This window comes from Loxodonta africana, chromosome 10 (assembly GCF_030014295.1).
Source record: "Loxodonta africana isolate mLoxAfr1 chromosome 10, mLoxAfr1.hap2, whole genome shotgun sequence".
Lineage (NCBI taxonomy): Eukaryota > Metazoa > Chordata > Mammalia > Proboscidea > Elephantidae > Loxodonta > Loxodonta africana.
Window position 1 is genome coordinate 45544509 of NC_087351.1, and position 24029 is coordinate 45568537.

The 24029-nt window shown below is 39.6% G+C and overlaps 1 protein-coding gene across 1 annotated transcript in view; it reads left to right on the top strand.

Moving 5' to 3' along the window:
• The window catches only part of LOC135232489 (neuronal PAS domain-containing protein 3-like), a 626617-nt gene that overhangs the window by 485151 nt on the left and 117437 nt on the right, over nucleotides 1-24029 (top strand). The window contains exon 4 of the mRNA XM_064291850.1: nucleotides 7606-7695. Within this exon, the coding sequence (XP_064147920.1) occupies nucleotides 7606-7695 (90 nt within the window). The remainder of the gene's footprint in view (nucleotides 1-7605; nucleotides 7696-24029) is intronic.

The following is a 24029-nucleotide window of genomic DNA, read 5'->3' on the forward strand; positions in this document are numbered from 1 at the left end:
GACAGGGGCCCCACCATGTGTTCAGGGCATCTTACGCTAGAAACTCCTTTTACCCTGGGTCTTCCTGTTTTTAGAAAGTTAATTTTCTACTTTAGTTGTTTTCTTAGTCTTGGATCCAACAGATGAATTTTCTTTAAATCTGCAGCTCCTGAGTTCGGACCTTGTTTTGTTCACTTTTGTGAACCCTGTGGGCTGGTTCAGGTGTTCTCTGAATGCATCCTACTGAACAGTAGGGGCGGGAGAATCACTTATGTGGAAAGGAAGACTGAAGGAAGCGAAGATTTGGAGCAGCTATGCCAGTGTGTAAAAACCCTGGTGGCGTAGTGGTTAAGTGCTACAGCTGCTAAATAAAGGGTCGGCAGTTTGAATCCGCCAGGCACTCCTTGGAAACTCTGTGGGGCAGTTCTACTCTGTCCTATAGGGTCGCTGTGAGTTGGAATCGACTTGACGGCACTGGGTTGGGTTTTTGGGTTATGCCAGTAAGCGTTCAGTGGGCAGTCCCAGCAGCAGCAAGAGAAACAGAGCATCCGTCTTTCTTAGCTCTACCACATGTTGGGCGTGTGACATTGGGCAATGTACTTCATTTCTTGGAGCCTGTGTTTCCTGATCTGTAAAGTAGGGTACCTATCTCACGTGTGATCTATGTAATTTGTCAAGCAAATGTCAGGTTGTTTCGCTTTCCCCTCTTTGATGGTGAATATTGAGTGACCTGTGCGGCGTTTAAAACATCCTGTGAAGTGTAATGAAGACCCTTCCTTCTTTGCTTTCCAGTAATCTTTAATCCACTGGATGTCAAATAAACCATTAGTACCTATTCTTTTCTTTGTGTTATTCTGTTTAATGTAAGCAACTCAAAAGACACCTGGAATTCTGTGTGTCATTGAACACTGTGGGTCTAACCAAAACAAAGTGGTGACTTTTTTTAGGGTTTTCAGTACCAGTACAAGGTACTGTTTATATTACTCCCGCCAAGTTGGGAATTCCTCCTTTAACTTGAAAGAGAACTCTGAATTCAAAGAGAAAGATGCACAATCAGGAATTAGTCCCTGAATTCTGAAGAGCCTATGTGTCAGTAAATTAATAAGCCACATGTGCAAAAGGGAGACTTTTTAACACTCCAGTGAATTTTTGTGGTTTAGAGTAAGTGGTGAGAGTCCTATCTTTGAGGCAAAGGCACTTCTAAGCAGCACATGGTCACATACATCCCAAGAGAAGACCTGTTCCCCAAGGGCAAGCCACAGATTATGTGGTATCTGCATGTCACCCTTGGTGGCTCAGAGATGCTTGTGATTGAACCAAATGCCACACACTGTCTTTATACTAGAGCCTGTTGTCCATTTGGCTGGATGTTCTTATCAAGAAATCTACATCCCTCAAGGCTGGATGTCAGGCTTGAACTAGCATCCCAGAGAAAAAAAGGTCAGTTCTTTGATACACAGTTCCCAGAAAATGGAATTTCAATGAGCAGAAGGCAAACCTGATCTCCTTGCTCAGAAAGCCAGGTGTCTTTGTTCTTTTCATGTTTTACTATTTCACTAGCTCAGCATCTCCTCTTTTATTCTTGTAACTCACCTAAAAGAACTGAAGAGTCTCTCTGAGCCTCTCCGGACTGTTTTCTCACCTGAGATGTTTGGCTTAGCATGTTTAGGAAACTCTTGGAAAGATGTTTTAAGGTGATCAGTTTGTTGTTCTGGAATTCTTTATTACTGGCGAAATGGTCACATTCAACATAACTAATTCTGTTTGGTGTGATTGGAGACCATTTGGCTTTTCATACTCCGTCATGTAAACATGTTTGATCCTTTGTGTTACTGGCTTATTGGAGAGGCCAAGGAAGAAATACAGGAGACAGCAAGCTCTGAGAGATTCCTAAGAGTTAAATTAAAGGCAAACTTTTGATGTATGCTTTCACATCTTTGAGAAAATATGCTTAACTTCGATTCCTATTTCTAAAAATAAAGCGTTTGTTTCTGCACAGTATTTGGTTGTGAAAACTCAGACTGCAAAGAAAAAATTGGGGGAACGTTTCTTCTCTATAAACAGACACATATGGGCACTTTTGGGCACAGTCCCAGATTTCCCTTGAAGTTACTGGGGTTCCACATGTGAGCATGTGACCAGTAGAGCATCACCTCCTGGGGTGCAAGAAGAGGGCAAATAAGACATTTTCATAAACTCTATCAAAGTGTTTTTGTTATCAAAAGGCCCAAAAAACATAAGAAACATTTTTTTCGTTTCCAACTCTTTTGTCTGTTGCCAAAATAGGGCTGAAAGATAGGTATGGGAGCCCTGTTCTTGCTGTCCAGGCCAAGCCTCTTTTGTGTTTACCTTATTCACGCAAGCTCTTTTGGGAGGATAGAGGAGCGGTTAGGAACAGGCTCTCTTATTCCCACGTCTAACCCATTGCTCATGTAGCAGGAGCAGTTTTCCCATAGAGCCTCTCCTTATTAACAGCAAAGCCTTTTTGCCATTATCAAATGATCGTTTCTAATGCTCAAGAAGGACTGTGCTCAAATACATATTCTGCTCTTGTCATAATAGCACAGCGTCCGGACAGTGAAAAGCTCTGGATCTGGAGGAAAGTGGAGTGTGTCAGAGACTGTACTGTATCACGGATGAATATTTGCTCCCCAATCTGAGCCTGAATTAGAAGTACATCACAGATGCACGGTGCATTGGACAAGGAACACATGCATGCATTTAAATCACGTATATCTTACTTTTTTTACTGATGTAATTGTGAAATATGTTCTTTTTGCATTCATAATTAGGGGGTGGAACAGATGGCAAACGCTTCGTTTAAAATAATCTGTCATTAAAATAACCTAGCCTACTGGTAATTCTTCACTCTAACTGGAGTTAGGTCATAGGAAAAGAGTTGGAGGGATTTTTTCCCCCCTTCTGCATTGGAACGTAGAAGAAAGAAACACTAATTTCAAAGTCGTTATATACATGAGAATTACCCCTAGAAGGGCACCATAATAAGATTTCACTCTGTGAAATTTGGCTGCAGTAGAATCTGCAGAAAAAAAAAGGGCAGAGACAAAACTCCTTTGACAAATATAAATCCATTTAGCACAATGCATTAAACATTAGTATACCTTCAATCACGATACTCTAGTTAGTTTTATACCCTGCAAGGAAATAACCTCATCATTTGACAAATACTGTTAGAGGCACTCTGCTTTTGGGGTTAAGAAACTGTGCCTTACACTTTATATGTTACACTGATGTCAGGGGATATAAATTATAATTACAGGCATTATTATTCAGAGATGCTGTGGCTCCTGACTCCTTTATCCCAGCCTGACGCCTTGCATGTGTACCTCATAGACTTACTGGGATGTGACAAAGGAAATCTCCTATCATCCCTGTCTGGATGGCTTAGAACTGTTTTCGGTAATAAGAAAACTGTCTTGATAAATCAGATACTTGCATGCCTTGAAAACGTCTGTTTTACTGTTACTTCTAAGATTTTGTTCTCCATCTGCTTTGAGAAAAGCAGATAGATTTCAGCCTAGCTTTGTAATAAATCTTCTCGAGGAGGGACCAGCATTAACATTTGTGTAGGTTCTTTTTCATCTTAATCCAACCTTAGTTAATAATCAGAAAATTCTACATAGTGGGTAAGAAGATGTAATTAACCCTTTGACCCCAGAATCTTAATTGGTGCCTGTTGAAAACAGTGGGCAGTTAAAAAAAAAAAGGAAAAAATTAAAAAGTAGCCTGCAGTGATTGAAACAGCACAGTATATGATAGCTTTCTCAATGCAAAGTTTTAAAGAATTCCACAGGACTTTCAGATTAATCACATTTGATTCCCCATATTAACTGGCTGAATGTTTCCCTCCTTCTCTCACCTTTTTAAATCAAGAATCCCGAATTAAGCCAATGTTGATGCTACTCTTAAAACTCTTCTAAGCAGCAAAACATAGCAAATGGTAGACAGGAATGGCCCTGAATCAGAAGATAATGGCAAAGTGACCTTGCCAATCCACTGTATCCCATTCCTTATTAGAAGGGTGATCAAACCTGAGTTATGTATATTTGTCTCATACTATAGATATAAATGATGGAAATGATGGGCATAAAAGTGAAAAATATGGTTAATTAAGCACTTTTCTTTTTTGTTTTCTACCTCTGTGATGACAAACAACTGATCTGACTAGTTTTCCCCACCAAATTGGCTGATATATTTAATAGAATTGACTGGATGTCTTTGTGTCATGTAGACATAGCCTCATTTTAATCTCAACAGGAAATTGGAACATGTGTTGAAGCCTCAGTTTTTGCCAAACAAAACCGGCCAGCTCTTAGATCGATGCTGCTTAATCGCCTCAGATGTTTAGCCTCCAGATACTCTTTTTCCCTGCTATGCTTCCCAAACTTCCTATCATATTTGACTAAAAACAAGAGATAGGGCTTAATGTTAAAAACAAAGTCCCCTTTAGTGAAAAAATAAAGTATGTGTATAGATGGCAAATAGTACATCTATTCAGGAATAACACTGTATGTTTTGGAGGACTATAAAAGAATCGGAAACCTTGGTAGCGTAGTGGTTAAGAGCTACAGCTGCTAACCAAAAGATCAGCAATTCAGATCCACCAGGTGCTCCTTGGAAACTCTGTGGGGCAGTTCTACTCTGTTACATAGGGTCGCTATGAATCAGAATTGACCCGACAGCAATGGGTTTGGTTTTGGTTTTATAAAAGAATCCAGTCCAACTCTGATCTTCCAAATGTCAGGAGATATCCCAGGCTATATTAGAAATCAAGCGGCATTTGAATCTGCAAATGATCTAATAGCTCCACAAACAGAATTCCTGGAGAAAATAATTCCCATCCCTCTTAGGTACTGTAGCCCATATGATATAAGGAAAAGAGCATTGGACTTAGACCCAAAACCCAGTGCCCTCGAGTCGATTCCAACTCATAGCGACCCTATTGGACTTAAAAGTAAACTAGATTTAGTAAGTCTTGACTGATTGGCTATTTTATGCCAGCTAGACAATGATGGATAAGACATCGCTCCACCCTTGAAAAATCCAGTTTAGTTGGACATTGAATGAATAAGCCACTTAGCCACCCTGTGGCTCAGGATCCTCACCTGTAAAAATGAGGATTTGAACTGTAGGGGATTATCCTTACACCAGTTTCAACAGTTGTCATTTCTGCTCCCCAGCCAACCTCCCAATTGTCAGTCGCCACCACAGAAGTTCTCCAGTGATTGGGAAGATGGTTCACTTATCTCTGTGATTGTATGCCAGCCCGTGGCTATTAGGTTGGATGGAAAACCTAATAAGATCTTTTTCTCCATAAGGGAGGGTCAAAAGAAGGAGGGCCCTTATCCTCAAGAATCATACTAAGGAGACATCTTGTTTGAGGTGAAGACATGTTGCAATGAGATCTTCCCCAAACTTTTGAAAGAAAACTTTTCGCCTTTGCACTGGTTCAAAGTGAGGTCCCACTATACCACATTCTAAGCTTGAAAGATTGTATCTGACAAAACTCCAGAAGCTTTGACAGTTGTGTTGAAGGTAGAGAGCTCAGTACTCTTAGGCAGTGCTCTGTTCCCTGTCCCATAAATGGTTCCAGAGCAAATATCACAGGGCAAATGTAACCAGGTGACCTGTTATGGAAGTGATATATACACTCTCTTGTTATTCCATTACCTTTTCCCTTTGTGACCCACCCGTAATGATAGGATTCTATCATTTGAACAAATAATTCAAAAACAAGTGATGATTTTTAAGAAGTCATAGCCTGCCTCCTTAGTATAGATATTTTAACTTCGGAAATGTCGTGACGACTTTTTTTTCCATAAAATCACAGGTATCAATTAGAGAATCTTTGATTTTAATGGAAGACAGTATAGTTTCTTTAGTCCAACTGTCAGGATTCAAAACCTAACTCAGTCATTTACTAGGGACAGAGCAGGCACCTCGCATAACCTCAGTTTCCTCATATATAAAATGCAGATAATAAAATTACCTCATAGGGTCCTTGTGACAATTCATGTAAACTGCTTAGCACAGGTCGCTTAATAAATGTAAGCCAATATTACTGCACTGTCTTTACTGAACGCTTGTTTATCATGTAATTTGCACTTTTCTGGAGCAATGCAATGTGACTTTTGAATTGTTTTTAGAAAAAGAAAAAAACCATTGTCGTCGAGTCAATTCCGACTCATAGCAACCCTATAGGACAGAGTAGAACTGCCCTTTACAGTTCCCAAGGAGCATCTGGTGGATTCCAACTGCCAGCCTTTTGGTTAGCAACCGTAGTTCTTAACCACTACGCCACCAGGTTTTTAGGACCTATGAAATCAAGAGGAGGAGGCTGGATGTGACCCACAGTTTTACCCACAGTGAAAACAGTTCAGGAAATATGGAAATCCAAATTACATATATATACATTTAAATATATACAGACACATAGGCACACATATACGTACATATTTACATATATACTTATTTTAGGAGACTGAAATCATGAGTGAGATTTGAGGCAGTGCATATTTCCTACTGAATTTCATGTGCTTCTCCCACGTTTCTATATTTGAAGAATTATGCATTAATCTAGTGTTTCTACGGACCTTTTTCCCAGTGTGGATTTCCTGTGTTCCCAGATTTACAACGTGTGTTAACACCACTAATTTTTAAAACTTCTTTTCCTGTGCAAGCAGGAATTTTGCCACCTCCCTTGTATAAGATAAATAAAAAGCAAAATATGTAAAGATGATGGAAGGTATAAAATGCACTTGGGTTGCAAAAATTTGGAACAAATTTATTCTCCATTTGACTGGTCTCTTGCCATTGAAGCCCACAATGATTCACACTGTTCATCACACTGGAAATGCAGCCCATCGTTTGGAAAGTGGACTAAGGTTTCAGGCCTTACAGATGATGCGTAGCATCCTTCATTCCCACCCCCTTCTTTTGTTTCCATTTCAGGAGTTGTAATAGAAACTAGATCTATCCCAATAAAACTTTAATACAGAGTTTTGCAAAGAAGGGTTACAATTGGTAAGGTTTCAGCCTATAAACATTCACCCATCATGTATTGACTTTTTCTGGTGACTTGTTCTGGTGACACAAAAGGCGCTGGAAGCAAGATGGGCATAATCCTTTATTAATTAGCAAAGTATTGACATCCAGCGTAGTTCAAGTGGTGATTTGACTGGTTCTTCATGTAGGAACCCCTTTTCTCTCATTTCATTACAATTTCCATTCCTGCTCAGTTACTGAATGGAGACTCTTGCTGGTCTAATCTCAGTCACCACTAAATCAAAATAAATAAATAGATAAAGGTGGTCTCAGAAAATCAGCACAATCCTATTTTATACATGAACGTAATGTGTCTTGATCACAATGACAAAGACATAAGGAAGTCCCAGAAATAAAGACAAGCTCCTAGTCTTACTTCAGGCTTTTAATTTGTTCATGTATGATGCAATACTAAAAGATCTTAAGACTTTTTTTAAACAATGAAGAAAAAAGTGGCGCTAAATTCAATGTGAATCGCTTTGCATTGGCTACCTTGTTCATTAAAGCGTCATCATGTGTATTTATTAACCTATTTATATGTTTTTATTTTTTTCCCTGCAGTCCCTGGATGGATTTGTATTTGCACTAAATCAAGAAGGAAAGTTTTTGTACATTTCCGAAACCGTCTCTATCTACCTAGGCCTCTCGCAAGTAAGTAAAACAATTTAGATTCTCTACGGCGATCGTGAAAGCTGCCTCAGCCTCCTGCTTTTTCTTCTTTGAATGATACTCGGTTTAGCATGAATTATCAAATCTATTATTCAGTGGCTTTACCTGACCCTTCTCATGGAGTAAGTGAGAAACCTGTGTGTCAGTATCGAATGTTAGGAATAAACTTGTGCTCCAAAACTTTAGGCCCCCTCCCTGCACCCCAAGGATTATTATTAATTTATCGAGAACAAATGAAGTTTCTTCCCTCAGTCGTTTTGAACTTTGAAACCTCTGTGCCTGGTAGGAGAGGGACACACTAATAGTGCTTCCCCTGTGTCCTATTACTGGATGTTTATGGAGTACCCTGCATTATCCTGGGAGCTGACACAATGACAGGGAGTCATTTAGAGTCAAGAAATGCTGAAAGAGACCATTAAAATGTGTTGCAGGGAGGATTCCAGGCAGGGTATATTTGCTGCCTTTGCAAACGCTTCCTGATGCTGAAAGACAATTTCATAAAATAAGATCACCTTTCACTGTCTACAGTTTAATTACTGACACATGTTCGTCCGAGGTTAAAAGAAAAGATGGAGGCAGACAGAGCAAGGGGCAAAATCCTGGGTGTTAATTCTTAGTCTTCCACATGAACCCAAAATTTTCAGTTCCAGAGGATTCTGAGATGGAGGCAGCATCTACAGAATGACAAAATATCCTGGAGAAAAGTTTGCAGTTCAGCTAATTATCCAGAAGTTTTCTCCATAAAAATGCTTGCGCATTGGGTGTTTGTGCCCATACAGGTGATGGGCTGAGTTTGACCCTTTGCATCTGGTAGTGAAACATAGCCTGAGTGGGAGGGATTTCGTATGTGTGTCATGATCTGCCAGGTTAGATAATCTACCTCTCATTCAGTCGCCCCTTGGAGCTAAGATGGAGATAAGATTTGTCTGTTCTTTCTTTAGTGAGGCCCGCCCTAGACTCACTGCTCCTGAGTGTTGGCACAGCTCTAAGGAGACATCCAGCATGGCTGGAACCTTTTGGCTGCTCGTGAGTTTGCTGGGTAATTCCTAAATCAAGAAAGACATTGGAAAATAATAAAGAGATGTTTGACATTTGAGGAGGGTTGGGGGAAGAGGAGAAATACTGCCAAATTCGATTATTTACTGTTGAGAATCCGAACAAGGGTCTGTTAACTCTTCCTTGAAGAACGTACAAGCTATTGGCTTGTAGCGTGTAGAGGAATTCAATTTAATGTGGGCTTTAGCAAGCCAAATGATAGAATATTAAGCTATTGTTAACTCGATATTAGCATTCTTGTATCTCACTGAAATCTCTGGTTTTGTAATAGCCTTTAATAGACTTTAAGCCTTATCTTAATCTTTTTGGGACCTAGTATCAAGAATCTCCAATTTTGAAATGGGTGTGCTACCATGTTGTTAATACTGTATAGAACTGGAAACACCACTGTTTGTTGTTCTGCAATGCCCATATTCATCTGTTTTATGTGTAGTACCCAACAAAGTTTAATAAGCCAGTAAAGAAGAAGGATGAATAATTAGTTTAAGCAGGTAAATGCTAATTAGGGAACTCCTGAAAAGCATCCATTATATACTAGCTCAAAACACATTTTACAGCCCTGGTTAGTGGCATAATCCAAATTCTGTCAAGGCAACTGCATTTTCTGTAATTGAGATGTGTATGTTTGCTTTGCATAACAGATGGCTCTGTATGCTTAGACTGATAGCTAGGAAAATAATAATTGCATTATTCTGGCCAAAAGAATATTAGCTCTTGGGTTTTGGCCATTTCAGTCAGTCCTCCTGCCAGCACAGCATATGCACATATATGGATTGGATTTTCAAGGAAATTGATGCATCTGGAAGAGTGTGGCCATCTGAAATATCATCTGTTCAAGAAAAATTTGGCTTTAACCCTGTGCTAGTTTCTCTTTAAAAGCAGTTTATTTCATTGCTTCTCTACTATAGCATGGAGTCAGTCATTTCCTAAAATCTAAGACAAATAATTGAGGTTTCTGCAGAATAAAGCGGCTATGTAGACATGGTGCAGTATTTGGCAACTTCTGTGCCATTGGTACCTGCTTTTATATGTGATGGGTTTTGAAGTGCGAACGAATAATCAGCATATTGACTCGACGGTAGACTGGCCAGAATGTGCCGTTGCCTTCTCCTGTGCTTACTGTTGGCGGAGCTGGTCAAGTATGCAGGTAGAGGCTATGAGATAGGAGAGAGAGGACTCTATTTGGCAGCATTATGCAATGAAAACGATTAAGGGTAAATCAGTAGAAAGTGATTTTTTTGCATATATCAATGTATGTATTCAGAGTTCAAAACCAAAGTTTAAGAATAGTTTTGGTTTAACATGAAAATAATATGATAAGATCATGGAATGTTTTTAAATGCCCAAAGCCTGAGAGGAGAATTCTAAGCTAAAATGTTGGGAAAGGATTTCCAACCCAGTTAAGGTTCAAAGTCCTAACAGAATAATTGAGATTCCTGAGTATAGCCCTTTCCAAGTTTCTTAATGCCCCTTCTCACTTGGGGTGGGAGTGCTCATGGGTGATGTACAATGTAAAATGTGTTCTTAGTTATTCAATTAAGCATTTTCTCTTTTGCAAATACACACATACACATCCATGTGAACCTTAATTTTTACAAATGCAAACCAAGTGCTCCTGTCGTACAGCATTGGCCAGGTGATTATTCCATCAAATCATAGACAGTGATAAGGAGCCTATAAAATCACGGCCCCTTCTTTCCTTTTCAAATAATTTCTTAAACACATTGTGGAACTGTGTCCGCAAAGACTTCACTCAGTGAGGTTGTGGAGGAGCATTGTGAGCGTGGCATAGTTTGTTAGTCATTGCAGAGCTGTGTCTGCATTTCTAACTCTCAAGATATTCCCCCCTCAGCTTTATTTTCTTTCAATGTGTAAATAAATATGGTGACTTTAAAATGGTTTATGCTTAGAGAAGAATTAGGGTTCCCTTTTGGCTCACGAGAAAAGAAAGTAGGGAAAACTACAGAGCACTGCTGTGTAGCTTGCAATAGAGACAGCCAGAGTTGATTTTCTCTTTCATCTTCCACTGAGTATACCAGTACCTCGTGTGCAAGGTGAGCACATGCCGTTATTCTCCATAAAGTATTCTCATATTGTTATGAAGGTGGGAATGAAGTGGATTAGAATAATGTCCAAACCTCCTCAACAGTCCTTTTGCCTTTGCCATAGATACATATTTAACTTAATATCCAAGAAGTGGTTTCAGGCTTTAGAAATATGCACTTTTGACTTGGATAAGGAAGAAAACTGATTCCCAGGTACTCAACATGAGGTCTTACCTTAAGGGGAGATCCCCCAAATATCCATGTTGCGTTTGGTTTGCCTAGAGAGCAATTGACTTCTTATACTTGGTGATGGCATTCAGAGCTGCTAAAGACAACTTCGCTCTCTAGCTGTCGTGAAATAGGCAGAAGTAGAAACAAAGGAAGGAAACAGAGCAGGTTGCTGAACACTGGAAATGTTTCAATGATTCGTAGCCAGGTTTTATGAAATCTCTTCCAACCTGTAAGGGGTTTAATCACCACAGAATTCACAAGGGAATTTACATGATAATAAGAAGCGATTCTAGTTGGTATAAGACTTGAAGCTTTGAGAAATATTTATTTGTTGGGCTTCCTTTGCCACAAAGGATTGGAAACAACTTGCATAAATATATACAATTAAAAAAATGGTAAAATAGAACTAGGAAATCAGGGGAAAAAGATAAACAAAAGTAGGAAATCTCTTATTACCATGTATAAGAGAATACAAATAAAGTTTATAAGAAGGGGCATAAATGGTCTAATCAAGCTTCAAATTTAGCTATGAGTTTCCTAGTAACCAAGTCAAAAATGGAAATACAGTCAACCCTCAACAACAGGGAAGCATAGCATTTTCTTAGGGAAAGCAAAGTTTTTCCTGGAACTAATCTGAAAAAAGCTCTGTATTTTTGTATTTTTATTTGAGCTAACATGTGGATTATAACATACCAGTTTTTTTCCATTGGAGCTTACTTTCCCAGCAAGGCTGTAATAACCCAGATAACAAACATGAACGTGCATTTCCAAGTCTCATAAGTAGGCAGCAGACCCTTAGCCCCTCAGCTGCTGGCATGCCAAAGACCATTTCAAGAGTGATGTTCTGGCATCCAGGCTTCACAACAGTATTGACTAGTTTGGTGGTTTATGTGGTTTTCATTTACCTTTCCCCAATCCACATTCAAACCCCACATTTTCTTTTACATCCTGGTAAGTGTCAGCATTCTAGTCACCAGTCGCGGGGAGGACATGGGTCTCAGTTAACCAAACCACAAAAAACCAAACCCAGTGCCGTTGAGCCAATTCCAATTCATAGGGACCCTATAGGACAGAGTAGAACTGCCCCACAGACCTTCCAAGGAATGCCTGGCAGATTTGAACTGCCTACCCTTTAGTTTTTTTTGTTTTTGTTTTTGTTTTTTACCCTTTAGTTAGCAGCCGTAGCACTTAACCACTACGCCACCAGGGTTTCCCTCAGTTAACAGAGGATAAAAATGAACTTGTATCTCCTGAAAACTTCTTTCCTTGAAAGTGAGGTGAGAGGTGATGATTGTGATGTGTATATATGCTAGCAGAATGTTTTCAAGTTAACGCAGAGCCCCGTTTAAAACAAAAATGAGATCTAGCACAAACTGGGAAATTAACAGATTTTCACGGTTGTGATATCATTAGAATATACCATACATGCCAGCTAAGCCCCCTCTTGAAGTGCGTTCTAATCACCCCTTGCTGCCTTCAGTGCTCCGCATGCGTGCGAAGAGTCACTTCCCTTCTTTTCACCAACTCCACACCCTCCTGTATTTCCTCGGTATTGTAACCCAGGCAGAAGGTAGCTGCAGAGGAGGTTACAAATTGGCTTGTTTCAAGGCAGCTTGCTGAAAGGGGCAAGGGTAGCTGCAGATAATAATAAGAGCTAATAGAGGTGAAGGTGAAAGGGGTAAATGATTGTTTGAAGTTTGCTTTTTTTTTTTTTTTAAGCTATGCAGATGTATTTACCGGGAACTCCTCTCCCCATCCTGTTGTTCATCTCCATGTTTTAGATTTCTCTGCATTTGTTGTATAGAATGGCAAATAAAATTACAGCTACCACACACAAGTACAAGGTCAAATAAATGACAGAGCTCAGTCTATTTGTGAAGCTATTCTGAAAGGGAGCCATGGTGCCAAATGTGGTTTATTTGAATAATAAAGAAGAATTAGATTCCCCTGATAACTTGGCTGAGGGCCAATAAATCACTGGAGGTTAAAGATGCTTTGCAACTGCCATGTCTTTCTTTTGCTTTTCCAAAGTGCAAGCCTCAACTCTTCCATTCTATGTTTCTCAATGCAAATCAAGTTAAGGTTAGTGTGTGGTTAATACCCTCACTTCTGTGCTTGTAAAGGATATATATTTCTTTGGTAGGGTGAAAAAAAGAAGACATTAGCGTTCCTTACTAGTTATTACTCTTGTTTGGCATCATCACATCCTAGAGAACTGGAATATAAGCGGGGGGAGGAAGGTATTATTTCAACAGAGCAGAGGGATAGAATAATGGAGCGGAGAGTTAGCATTTGTGCCCTTAGTGTTTTAAATTTATGCATGGCAGAGATAACTGGAGTTCCTTCAATAAATGAATGCCTGCAACCTTCCAAATATCAGTTGCTTTGTGCCCCCTCCTCCTTTTAAAAGTCTTTCAAATAAGCAAAACCTTAATTTAAATAAAAAAGAAGAAAATATCATTTTCTGCAGCTTGTTCGTTTGTCTGTTTGTAATAGCAAGTCTGCATTTTCCCCCCGTACTGATCATAAAAAGTTCATCACTTCTTGGCATAACAAAGAAAAATGTCCGTTTGAATATGGAGGTTCTGAAGGTTTGGAGACTATTGAGAAAATATAAGTATCAAAATAATTCAGAAACAGTACAAGGCACAGTGGCACATTATCAATTTACAACATTTAAATTGATAAATGCTTGGTGGTGAAGGCCTACAAGGGCACTTTGAAAAGCAAATAGCGACCTGGCGAAGAAATTGATTTCCCCCCCCCGAAAATGACTGCATGATGCATCATTTGACTGCATGCTGTCCGAGTGCTTGACAGAGATAATCTCAGCAATCCCACGGGTGACCTTATCGTTCTCACCAGGGCAACTTTGTCTGCGTTCTGACTTTGTGCATGTCAAGGTTCCTCCCGGCAGGATCCTTCAGGGAAAAAGTTCCTCTCTTCGATCCAGATATTGAACTGCTCACTCGTCCACCTTTTCCTCCCACCCCACCCTCCCAAACAGGCACACACTCGTCTTTATTTCATCCATAATTATGAATGAGCCAGGCAGAAGCACATAGGTCTGCACTCTGTGTCTTTGTTGCAGCCCCTTTTACCTTTTAGTTTGCATAGTTCATAGAGGGTAACTGATATTGGCGGGTATCTTTTTTTTTTTTTTTAATCAGAAGGACCAGAAAAATTCCCTAACGCTCTCCTAGAGTCTATTCCCATCTTTAGCAAAATGGAAGAACCTAACCATTTTCTTCCTTATACTTGAAGGTTTGTTTGTTTTTTCTTTCCTTTTGAACTTTGCATAGAAAAGATTCTTAAGCTGTCTTAATTCATAAGGCTAGTTTCTTTGAATATCATCCCACTTGCCATTCAGCGAGTCTAGGTATTCCTCTTGGAACTTTAAGAGTTTTTAGCAATGACCTAGGCCCAGATGCCACATCACCCAGTGCTGCGTGGTTTTAAAGCCCGGTCACAGCCTTGGCTCCAGAGATTTGATGTAATCCAAAAGGCTTCCTTAGGACCACTGTTTAGAAAGTATTTTCTGCCAGGGAGGAATAATTGACCATTTTTTTATGTTTAGAAATTTTCTGTTGCTATATATGTATGTGTGTGTGCGCGTCTGTTTATCAGGAATTTTCCTGCCACACAGCTTGTTGTTGATAATTACAATTCTTGATTTAGCCACATCTTGAAAGCAGCAAATACCCTGCCTGGTCAGGCCCCCTGAAGCTGCAGCCTCCACTGCCTTTGACACCCTTGGTTCGCCGTATTCAACCCCCTTTACCTCCTTCTTTCATCCACAACATTAATTCTGAGTGAACAAGACGTGCTTCCTTGCTTTTGACAAGATTTGCTGCAGTCTCATGCGACAAAAACCCAACACTCATTCCAGATTCAGAAAGTAGGATTTATAACAGCATTTTAATTTAATGTTGGATGTCGAACATATAAAGAGATCACAGTAGTACTAGAGCTGAAAATTGATGCCTTTTTTATTAGTGTCCTCTCAGAAGTGGGTGAGACGCTGTTTGTGCAGTGGAGCACAGAGCAGCACAGTCAGATGAATGAGGATATGCTATCTGCAAGGAATCATATTTCAAGCCACTGTCGGCCTCTTTCAGAGTTGAAAGGTTATACTAGTAAATGCCATCCGAATTTCCAGCATTAGAAATCGGTAGAATGATCTGCTGGCTGTCACTTTAGGCTCCATCTAAATGCGCTGCGTGGGGATGTTTTGCTTATTTTAACTCGAAATTAGTTTCTCATTACTGGTGCATTTCTTTCTCTCCTCCATGCTTTCAGCAGTCCCCAAATGGGACTGATTTTTAACAGGTCCTCAGAGTAGAGCAAAATCTCTGGAAGAAAGCAGAAGAAATTTGTGTCCTTGTACATGAGAATCATGTTCTTCTTATTTATTCCTTTGAACACATTTATTTTAAGGCTAAAACACAGGAAGTCTGTATGCAAAATGAGCTTTCCTAGTTAGACTGAATCACAAAATCTCAGAACGACAAAAGATAGGCTCACCAGCTTCAAATGTATAGATTGAAGACCTTCTACATCACTGCTTAATTTCTGGAGTTAATGTGAGCAAGAGAAAAAAGAAAACGGAGAATCTGTGCTTTATGGGATCAGGAGATCTAAAGTCAGAAAAAAAAAGATACTTTTTAAGGAGCGGGCTTGTTTTATTTGTGTGGCTAAAACTGTATTTCCAGATTCATTTTTAAAGTAGAGCACTGAGCAAAAGTAAGATTAAGAAGGAAATTTAGCCATCATTCTAAGTCTGTAATTCATTCATTTTTAAATAATGAAACGGTGTTTTCTGAATTAACCCATGTATTATTCATGCAGGCATTGGCAATGGAACGTCCCCAGTTTTCTGGAAAGCAATGTACATTTCTTTGCCTCTCAAGCAGTATTTTCTATATGGTATTAATTTAATGGCTTATTTTATTATGCAAAGTTAGAAAGTAAAGATAATTTCTGTCCATAATGTGCTTATACAGGCAATATGTGCAAAATAATACCTCTACACCTAAGCCAGCCATCCTTCCTCAGTTAGGCTGGACCCTATGAGAGTGATGAGCAATTGCAAACTGCTCATATGAAGAATAAGAAATAACTTGACCTTCTGGGAAGGAGGTCACAAAATCGTTAAATTCACGTGAAATCCAAATTTCATTTCTACACACACATATTCAATCTGTATCGGGTTTAGGTCTTACGTAAGAAGACACAGTGTTCATGACAGGAGTAACATAGCAACAATTTCAGTTGGAATATAATAAGGAAATTGACTTTACATTTTTGCATAAGTTCTAGAACTAGGCTGATAACCTGAAAATTGATGCCCGTTTTAGACGATAGATGTCCTGTGGCTTTTTGTCATTTAAAAAAAAAAAAAAAAATTTTTTTTTTTGGATGATAGTCCAAAGATCCAATCTCCTTTTCCTAAATAGTCATTTTTAAAGAGACTGATAACAGTTGTTCCAATGATTTAGAGCACCTTTTGCTGTGTATCTGTCTAAATATATGTCTATTCACATGCGTATATATGTGTGTAAACGGAAAAATTTGGTTTTTCTCTGCTTTGGTTTTCATGCTTACTGCACTGTGTCTGGAAACCCTGGTGGTGTAGTGGTTAAGAGCTAGGGCTGCTAACCAAAGGGTTGGCAGTTCAAATCTGCCAGGCACTCCTTGGAAACTCTATGGGGCAGTTCTACTCTATCCTGTAGGGTTGCTATGAGTCAGAATCAACTCAAGGGCACTGGGTTTGGTTTTCTTTGGTTTGCATTGTGTCTACTGCTATAAATAAATTCCAAAATGATTCACTAAAGCAGCAAACCAGGTTTTCCTTTGGGTGTCTCCTCCCCCTTTCAGCTTCTTGCAGCAGCAAATTTACCACATTCCATAATAAGACAAAAACTTTCCCTGATGCCATTAATTTTTAATGTGCCGGCAGATTAAATCTATTGCTTTCAATAACGATGCCAACTTTTTGAGAGCGAGAGAATGTATGCAGAAAGACATTTTCACCGGGAAGGATAAAAAGTTACTTGAGATGTGGACATTTTCAGGACAATTTAAGGCCCTCAGTGAATGTGACAGAGAATCCCTGTGGGCCGAGCGTGGTTTTGGTATATCTTGGAAGTATGTCAGTAATACAGCATTTGGATGTCAGGTAAAGAATCCGAGAATCTAGATTTTGGAGAAGCTAGCTTTATGTCAATCAGCCCTCTTCCTTTTGGCCTTCTCTTCCCAATGGGAGCATTGCGTTAGACATAGGGCACTCCCTCTTAGGAATGCTTTGCTAAGGAAACTGTAGAAAATTGCCTCTCAAATGGGGAAAAGCACACTGATAAGGGATGGCTTTATGACCTCTGAGTTTCATTATCATTCTATACTCTGGCTTGACTTTCAGGTGTTTTATTTATTTATTTATTTCATGTTTTATTAGATGCTTATATTTGATTAGTCAAAGTCCCTAATGGCCAAACTTGATATTTATTAGGAGCTTGAAAAACATTTACAAAAATGTGCTTGGCTATGTATATGGAGTCACAGAGAAATGTTTCCAGAAAGCAAGAATGGTAGCATTAGCTAGAATCTGGTTCTTTCCCAAGAAATATACAGGCTTGCTTTGTTTTAAGAAACGTTAAGACTAGCAAAATTGCAAAATGACTACATAACGATCATATATATTACAAAATATTCCTTTAAGTGGTGGGCTCCTTTTTCGCTTTTAGATGTCCATGCATAGAATCATTATCTACTTGACACAAGCAAAAGGGGGTGAAGGAAAGGGAAGAGGGGTAAAGAAATTAAAGGGTTCAAAGGCTTTCCATTTTAAGATAAATCAGATAAGTACACGGCAAATGAGATTCTGTTGGCAGGCAACTTTTTAAGAGCAAGCAGGGTTCACCGCTCCTGGTAAACATGGACTCTCCTCTGCTTGGGCTGCCAGGTGTATTGGGAATGTTGTTCCCAACCTGATCATCTGGACAAGGGGAACATGATCAGACAGCTTATTCTAGTTGTCCAGGATCACCTCAAACTGTGTGCAGCAGAGATTTTGTATGCTTGTGATGGGCTGTCTACATCTCTCTGTGAATTAGAAAAGTCTGCACATCCCTGATGACAGAAGATACAAATTCTAGGAAAATAATAGGTGAGACTGGGAACCAATTCCCTGAAAGAATAATAATAAAAAAAGAAACATAATTTTTCCAGTTCATTAATTAAAATTGACATCGCAGGGGTTTGCAAAGACCAGGAAAGGACGGTGCCATTTCACTACATTTCAAAACCTTTTCACTTGAGCAGACAAGTAAATCATGCAATTACTGGGACTTATTCAGCTCTTTAGTGAAAACACAGGCCTGCAACCTTGGGTGTAGCATACATGGAAATTAGAGGAGTTGAACTGAAGATACTTCTAAAATGTCACAACTGCACCATGACACTGGATGATATGTTTATCCATTCATTACCACAGAGAACACCTGGGGCGGTGCTCAGGAAATCAGATAGTGCCTTTTAAAATAATTATAAAAGAAGCATAGATTAGCAAGCTGAGGGGAAAATAGACAATCCTAAATCACGATGTTGCTAATTTTGATCTGTTTGGGGGCATCAGCTTCCAAGTCACAACAGTGTAAGAGCTGACTGCAACTGTCAGCAGCACAGAGGGGAGAGAGTGCCAAGTATGACTGTTTCTAAAAAGCAAATGTTTCCTGGAGATGAAATTCATGCATTCATTTTCTATTGATAAAATTAAGGTATTCCTTGGTGGCGGATCCTGTTGTTGGTTTCTGGTTTGTTCCTCATGTCTATTAGACTTTCAGTCTTTGGAGAAGCGGGAGACAAAGCTCTGGCCTGAGAACCAGGGCACCTGGGTTCTGGTCTTGCCTCTGCTACTAATCAGGCCACTTAACCTTGGAGAAGCCTGGATCTTAATTTTTTTAAAGTGTAAAGTGCAGGGATGATTTTCCAGGCCCCTTTACCTTTAAAATGTGTGCTCTCTGCAGTGCATTCAGCACTGGACAGTTTATTGTAAGCAGTAGGGTGGGGATGGAGGGAGGGGAGCCTGGAAGAAGCAGGGTATTTTATTTTTAACCTTCAAAGGAATTTAGTTGAGCAGATGCTACCCTGAACTAGTCAGAGTAGAAAAGAAATGATATGGCTTTTAAAGGGCATATCTAGCATGTCTACTGGGGTAAAGTAATTCTGGCAATGCTTCAAAGGATGTAACTTTTGATGGTAAAATAGGTGGGCTATGGAATGAAATCACATATGGCAGGCTGTCAAAGTCTCCTACACTTTCAGTACATTTATATAAGTGCAAATGGAGGCTGCTTAGATGGAGTCCCTAGCAATTTCCTGCTAAGACTGCTTTCAGATTATCTGATATTATTTGACTAAATTATCTCCGTAGAAGCTGAGGACAACTTTTATGATCAAATATTTTGAAATTAGTTTTCCTTGTTGGCAGATTATCTGAAATATGAATTGCTCTCGTTTCAGCACTTGAAACTGAAAGGCTTTTGGTAATAGCAATTATATAAAAACAAGGGTACTGGAGAGGTGTACAGCACGCTGAAAGGGATATGTTTATAGGTCAGTGATGTCAATAACTGTAGTTCTCCCATATACCTCATCGTTACCCTTTTATTCCACACTAATGCAAAGGACAGACTGATTTTATTTTTAACCAGGGTATTTTACTTTATAGACTAAATGCTGATTTTATTGACTCTAGACATTTACACAGAGTTTATTCATAGTTATCACATTTCCCAAATATTTTATAGGGTGTCTGAGGATCAAAAAAAGGAGGAAACATTGAAAAGGTATGACATTCAATACAATTTTGAGATATCATTATCCATATGGTTGCCTGGCACTTCGCTGATACAGTCTCTGCAAAGTGTTCCTGCTACTCTGTGATCTTGTCTGTTCATATTTAGAGCCTCACAATTACCAATAATTGTAGCTAACATCTATTAAGCCCTTGCTATGTGCCAGACGCTATTCTAATCACTTTACTTCCTTTAAAGTTTATAATCTAACTTGTTAGGTACAATGGCTATCCCCATTTCATAGACAAGAAAACTGAGGCACAGAGGTTAGGTAGCTTGCTTAAGGTGAGGCAACTAGTAAATGACATTTAAACCCCACCCAGCTTGACTCCAGACACCTCACTGTTAACTTTTACTGCTGTGTTGCCTCTGGGCAGTTCTAGGTGACTAGCAATTAGAATTGCTCAAGTTTTATGGGCTAAGAGAAACTGAGACTTGGAGCAATTAAGTATCCTGCTCAGAGCCAGAAAATAGTTATTCTCACAATCCCAAAAAATAAAAATGAACCTAAAAAAAAACTAGTAAAACCCATATATGCATCTGAAAATTCTAATATTCAGCATTAATAGAAATATTCTAAAATTGAACAGCGACATCTAGTAATCAATAAGGGTCTAGACCCAGGATACCCATAATATTCTGCATATACTTTATAAGTATTTACACATGCCTGCCCTTGACCTTCACTTACTGAGTGAGCCACATGTGCCAAAAACTGTGCTAGGAATTGAGGCCACAAAGATGAATGTGGCCTAGCCCTGCCCTCAACAACCGAGTGTCACCAAGACTACATAGATATAACAGCCAAGCTATACCAAACCAAACCCATTGCCATCAAGTCGATTCCCACTCATAGCCACCCTGTAGGACAGAACAAAACTGCCCCATGAGGTTTCCAAGGCTGTACCATACTTTACGCAAATGACGTGTGCCTTCTATGTTTGTTTGCCAAGTGAGCCCTCCGTCTGCAAGATATTTTTGTAAGCATGCTATGCTAATTTTTTATAGCAACATGTAAAAAAAAATGGCATAGTGGCACTTGCAAAAATACCTTTGGGGGGAGGACACAGTTGGTGAACACAGAAAACTTGCATTATTTGTATAAAAATGTGGTAAGTCTTTACAGAAGCAGACTGCCACATCTTTCATCCACGCAGAGCGGCTGGTGGGTTTGAACTGCTGATCTTTCACTTAGCAGCAATGTATTTTAACAACGGCACCATCAGGGCTACTAACCAAGCTTTAAAAAAAACAAATCCATTGCAGTCGAGTTAATTCCAGCTCATACTGACCCTATAGGACAGAGTAGAACTACCCTATAGGATTTCCAAGGAATGGCTGGTAGATTCAAACTGCTGACTGTTTGATGAGCAGCCGAACTCTTAACCGCTGAGCCACTAAGCTATAGTGACCTACCAATAACCAATAGTCGGTCTCAAATATTTTAATGAGTAATGAATGTCACAAGTTTAATGCAGAGGTGCTCTAAAAACCACAGGTCCAGAGAATATGATGACTAACTCTACCTGGAGAAGTTGGCAAAGGATTTACAGAAGACATGACATTTAGGTCAGGCCTGGACACATAGGTGGGCATTTTCCATGTGGAAAAGGGGAACGTGGCATTTTAGGCAAAGGAAAACGTGTGCAAAGTCATTTCTTATGGTAATAGATGAGTCTGGAAAGGTAGCATTTGGCTGGACTGGAAAGAACCTTGTCAGAAGAAGCTAAGGAAATTGACTTTCTCCTTTAGACCCTGAGAAGCCATAAAATAAAGAGGAAAGCATAATATTAGATTTGTGCTTCAGGATAAAACAGTTCTGGCCAAAAAAAAAAAAAAATGGAGAAGAGATGGCATCTTCCATCTTCCAATTAAATGACTGATAAGTTGTCCAGGGAAGAGATGAAAAAGGCTTACAACAGGTTAAACAGAAACAGTATAACTGACTCATTCTGACTCATGGTGATCCTGTGTGTGTCAGAGTAGAACTATGCACTGTAGCGTTTTCAAGGGCTGATTTTTCAGAAATAGATTGCCATGCCTTTCTTCTCATCACCTCTGGGTGGACTCAAACCTCCAGCCATTCAGTTAGCAGCAGAGCACATTAACCATTTGCACTACCCAGGAACACGCACGATAGGATGGTGGTTATTGTTGTGTTACCGAGTCGATCCCAACTCATAGTGACCCTATAGGGCAGAGTAGAACTGCCCCATAGGGTTTCCTAGGGTGTAATCTTTATGGTAAGAGATCATCAAGTCATGCAATTAGTGGCTGGTGGGTTTGAACCGTTGACCTTTTGGTTAGCACCCAAGTGTTTAACCATTGTGCAGCCAGGGGATAGATCAGTGGGAAAGAGAAGAGGATAGATTCCAGAGGCTTTTTTCAGATAAAATCAATGCCTTATTAATCTGCAGATGTGGTGGGAAGCAGTGACGAAGTAGGAAGAAGGCTTGTGCATTTTTATAACTTAGTTTCGTATTGGATATGTGGCATTTTAGAAGCTTGTAGGACATCTGTTGAATAAAGCTCAACAGAGAGCTCATGAGAGAGGGTGGGATCACAGGCTGGGAAGTGGTTAGCATGTAGATGACACCTGGACTCAAAGGCGACAGATGAAATTACCATGGAGAACTTGCAGTGCAAGGAGGTGGGAGCTGGGGCTGCTGAATAGGCAACCTGGGACAATCTCAATTTAGTGACAGGTAGAGGAAGAGAAAGCAGCATAAAAATGAAGCACAAATTATCAGAAATCAACCTAGAGAGTACCCTCCTCTAGGAGAACTATGAGAGGTTGTCATTAGGGAAGTCAGAGAAAGAGATTTTCAGAGGAGATGTGGTCAACAGAGTCCAAAAACTAAAACATTAATACTAGGATAGAAAAAAGCCATTGCATCTATCAAAACATTAGCAGTGATCGGAATATCATCAGTAGAACTAGTAAAGCCTGAAGTCAGAATACAGCAGGTTGAGGAGTGAATGGTACAAATGTACTCAGTGAGCGTTGTCCTCTCCTCCAAGAAGTTTGGTGGTAAAGGGAGGAAGAAAAGTAGTTTGAGGAAATGAGAAAGTTGATGGATCTAATTTTTAAGCCAATATAACTTTTAACATTAGGTTGAGGAGTTATGGCATGTAGAAAAAGAAATATTAACAATTAGAGCGAGAATCCTTGGCGCTAGATCTCAAGTGATGAGCTTGATTGTGAGAAAGAGAGTAGGCATGAACCTGGAAGATAAGTGGGAATATCTCTGGAGGGAAGGAGGGAAGTGGAGTTTGGAGGTGGAAGTGGGGAAGAAGAAAGATTAGTTTTGAGGGAATGCATGATTTCTCTCATCTGCTAATGGTGAGACCAGAAGACTATGTAGTTACTTTTGCTAGGATTGGTCAGCCTGAGCCCATCCACACAGTTGTACAATCAACAGACACACCAAAGTACCAGTAACGCCAGTCAAGAGGAAAGATAAAAACAGGAAAGTTCAGTAACGGGCTAAGGCTAGGGTAATTCTGACCCTTTTCTGCCAAATGAGATGGAGGTACTGCCCGTGAACCAAAATTCCAAGGAAATTCTAGAGGGAATAATGGATTTGGTTATTGACAATGCCTCATGCTATTAATGTAGCTTGGTAGACAGCAGAATGTAGTCTGCTGCTTATGACCTTTCCACTTTTAATTGATGGTCAAGTTTACCAAGATTGGCAGAATCCAAGATGAAGGATTGTGTTCAGTGATCACCCTATTAACATCTGAAAATCTGTGTAGAAAGGGAAACAATGGTGGAAGTATTTTCTGTCATGCTTTAACTCTGAAATCCTATCCTTGCTTCCTTTGTTGTTAGTCAGTGTCTAGTCAGCTTTGACTCATGATTACTTGTCTTGGTAACATAGTGCTGCCATAGCAGAAATACCATGAGTGGATGGCTTCACCAAACAGAAATTTATTCTCTCACAGTTTAGCCCTGTTCTCTCTTTCAGTTCTGGAGGAAGGTCCTTGTCTCTTTTGAGTGTCTGCTCCTGGGTGATCTTCATGTGGTTTGGCATCTCTCTTCCCCCATCTCTGCTTCTTCCCCTTGCTTGTATAATCTCTTTTATATCTCAAAAGACATTGACTCAAAACACACCCTGTAGTAATC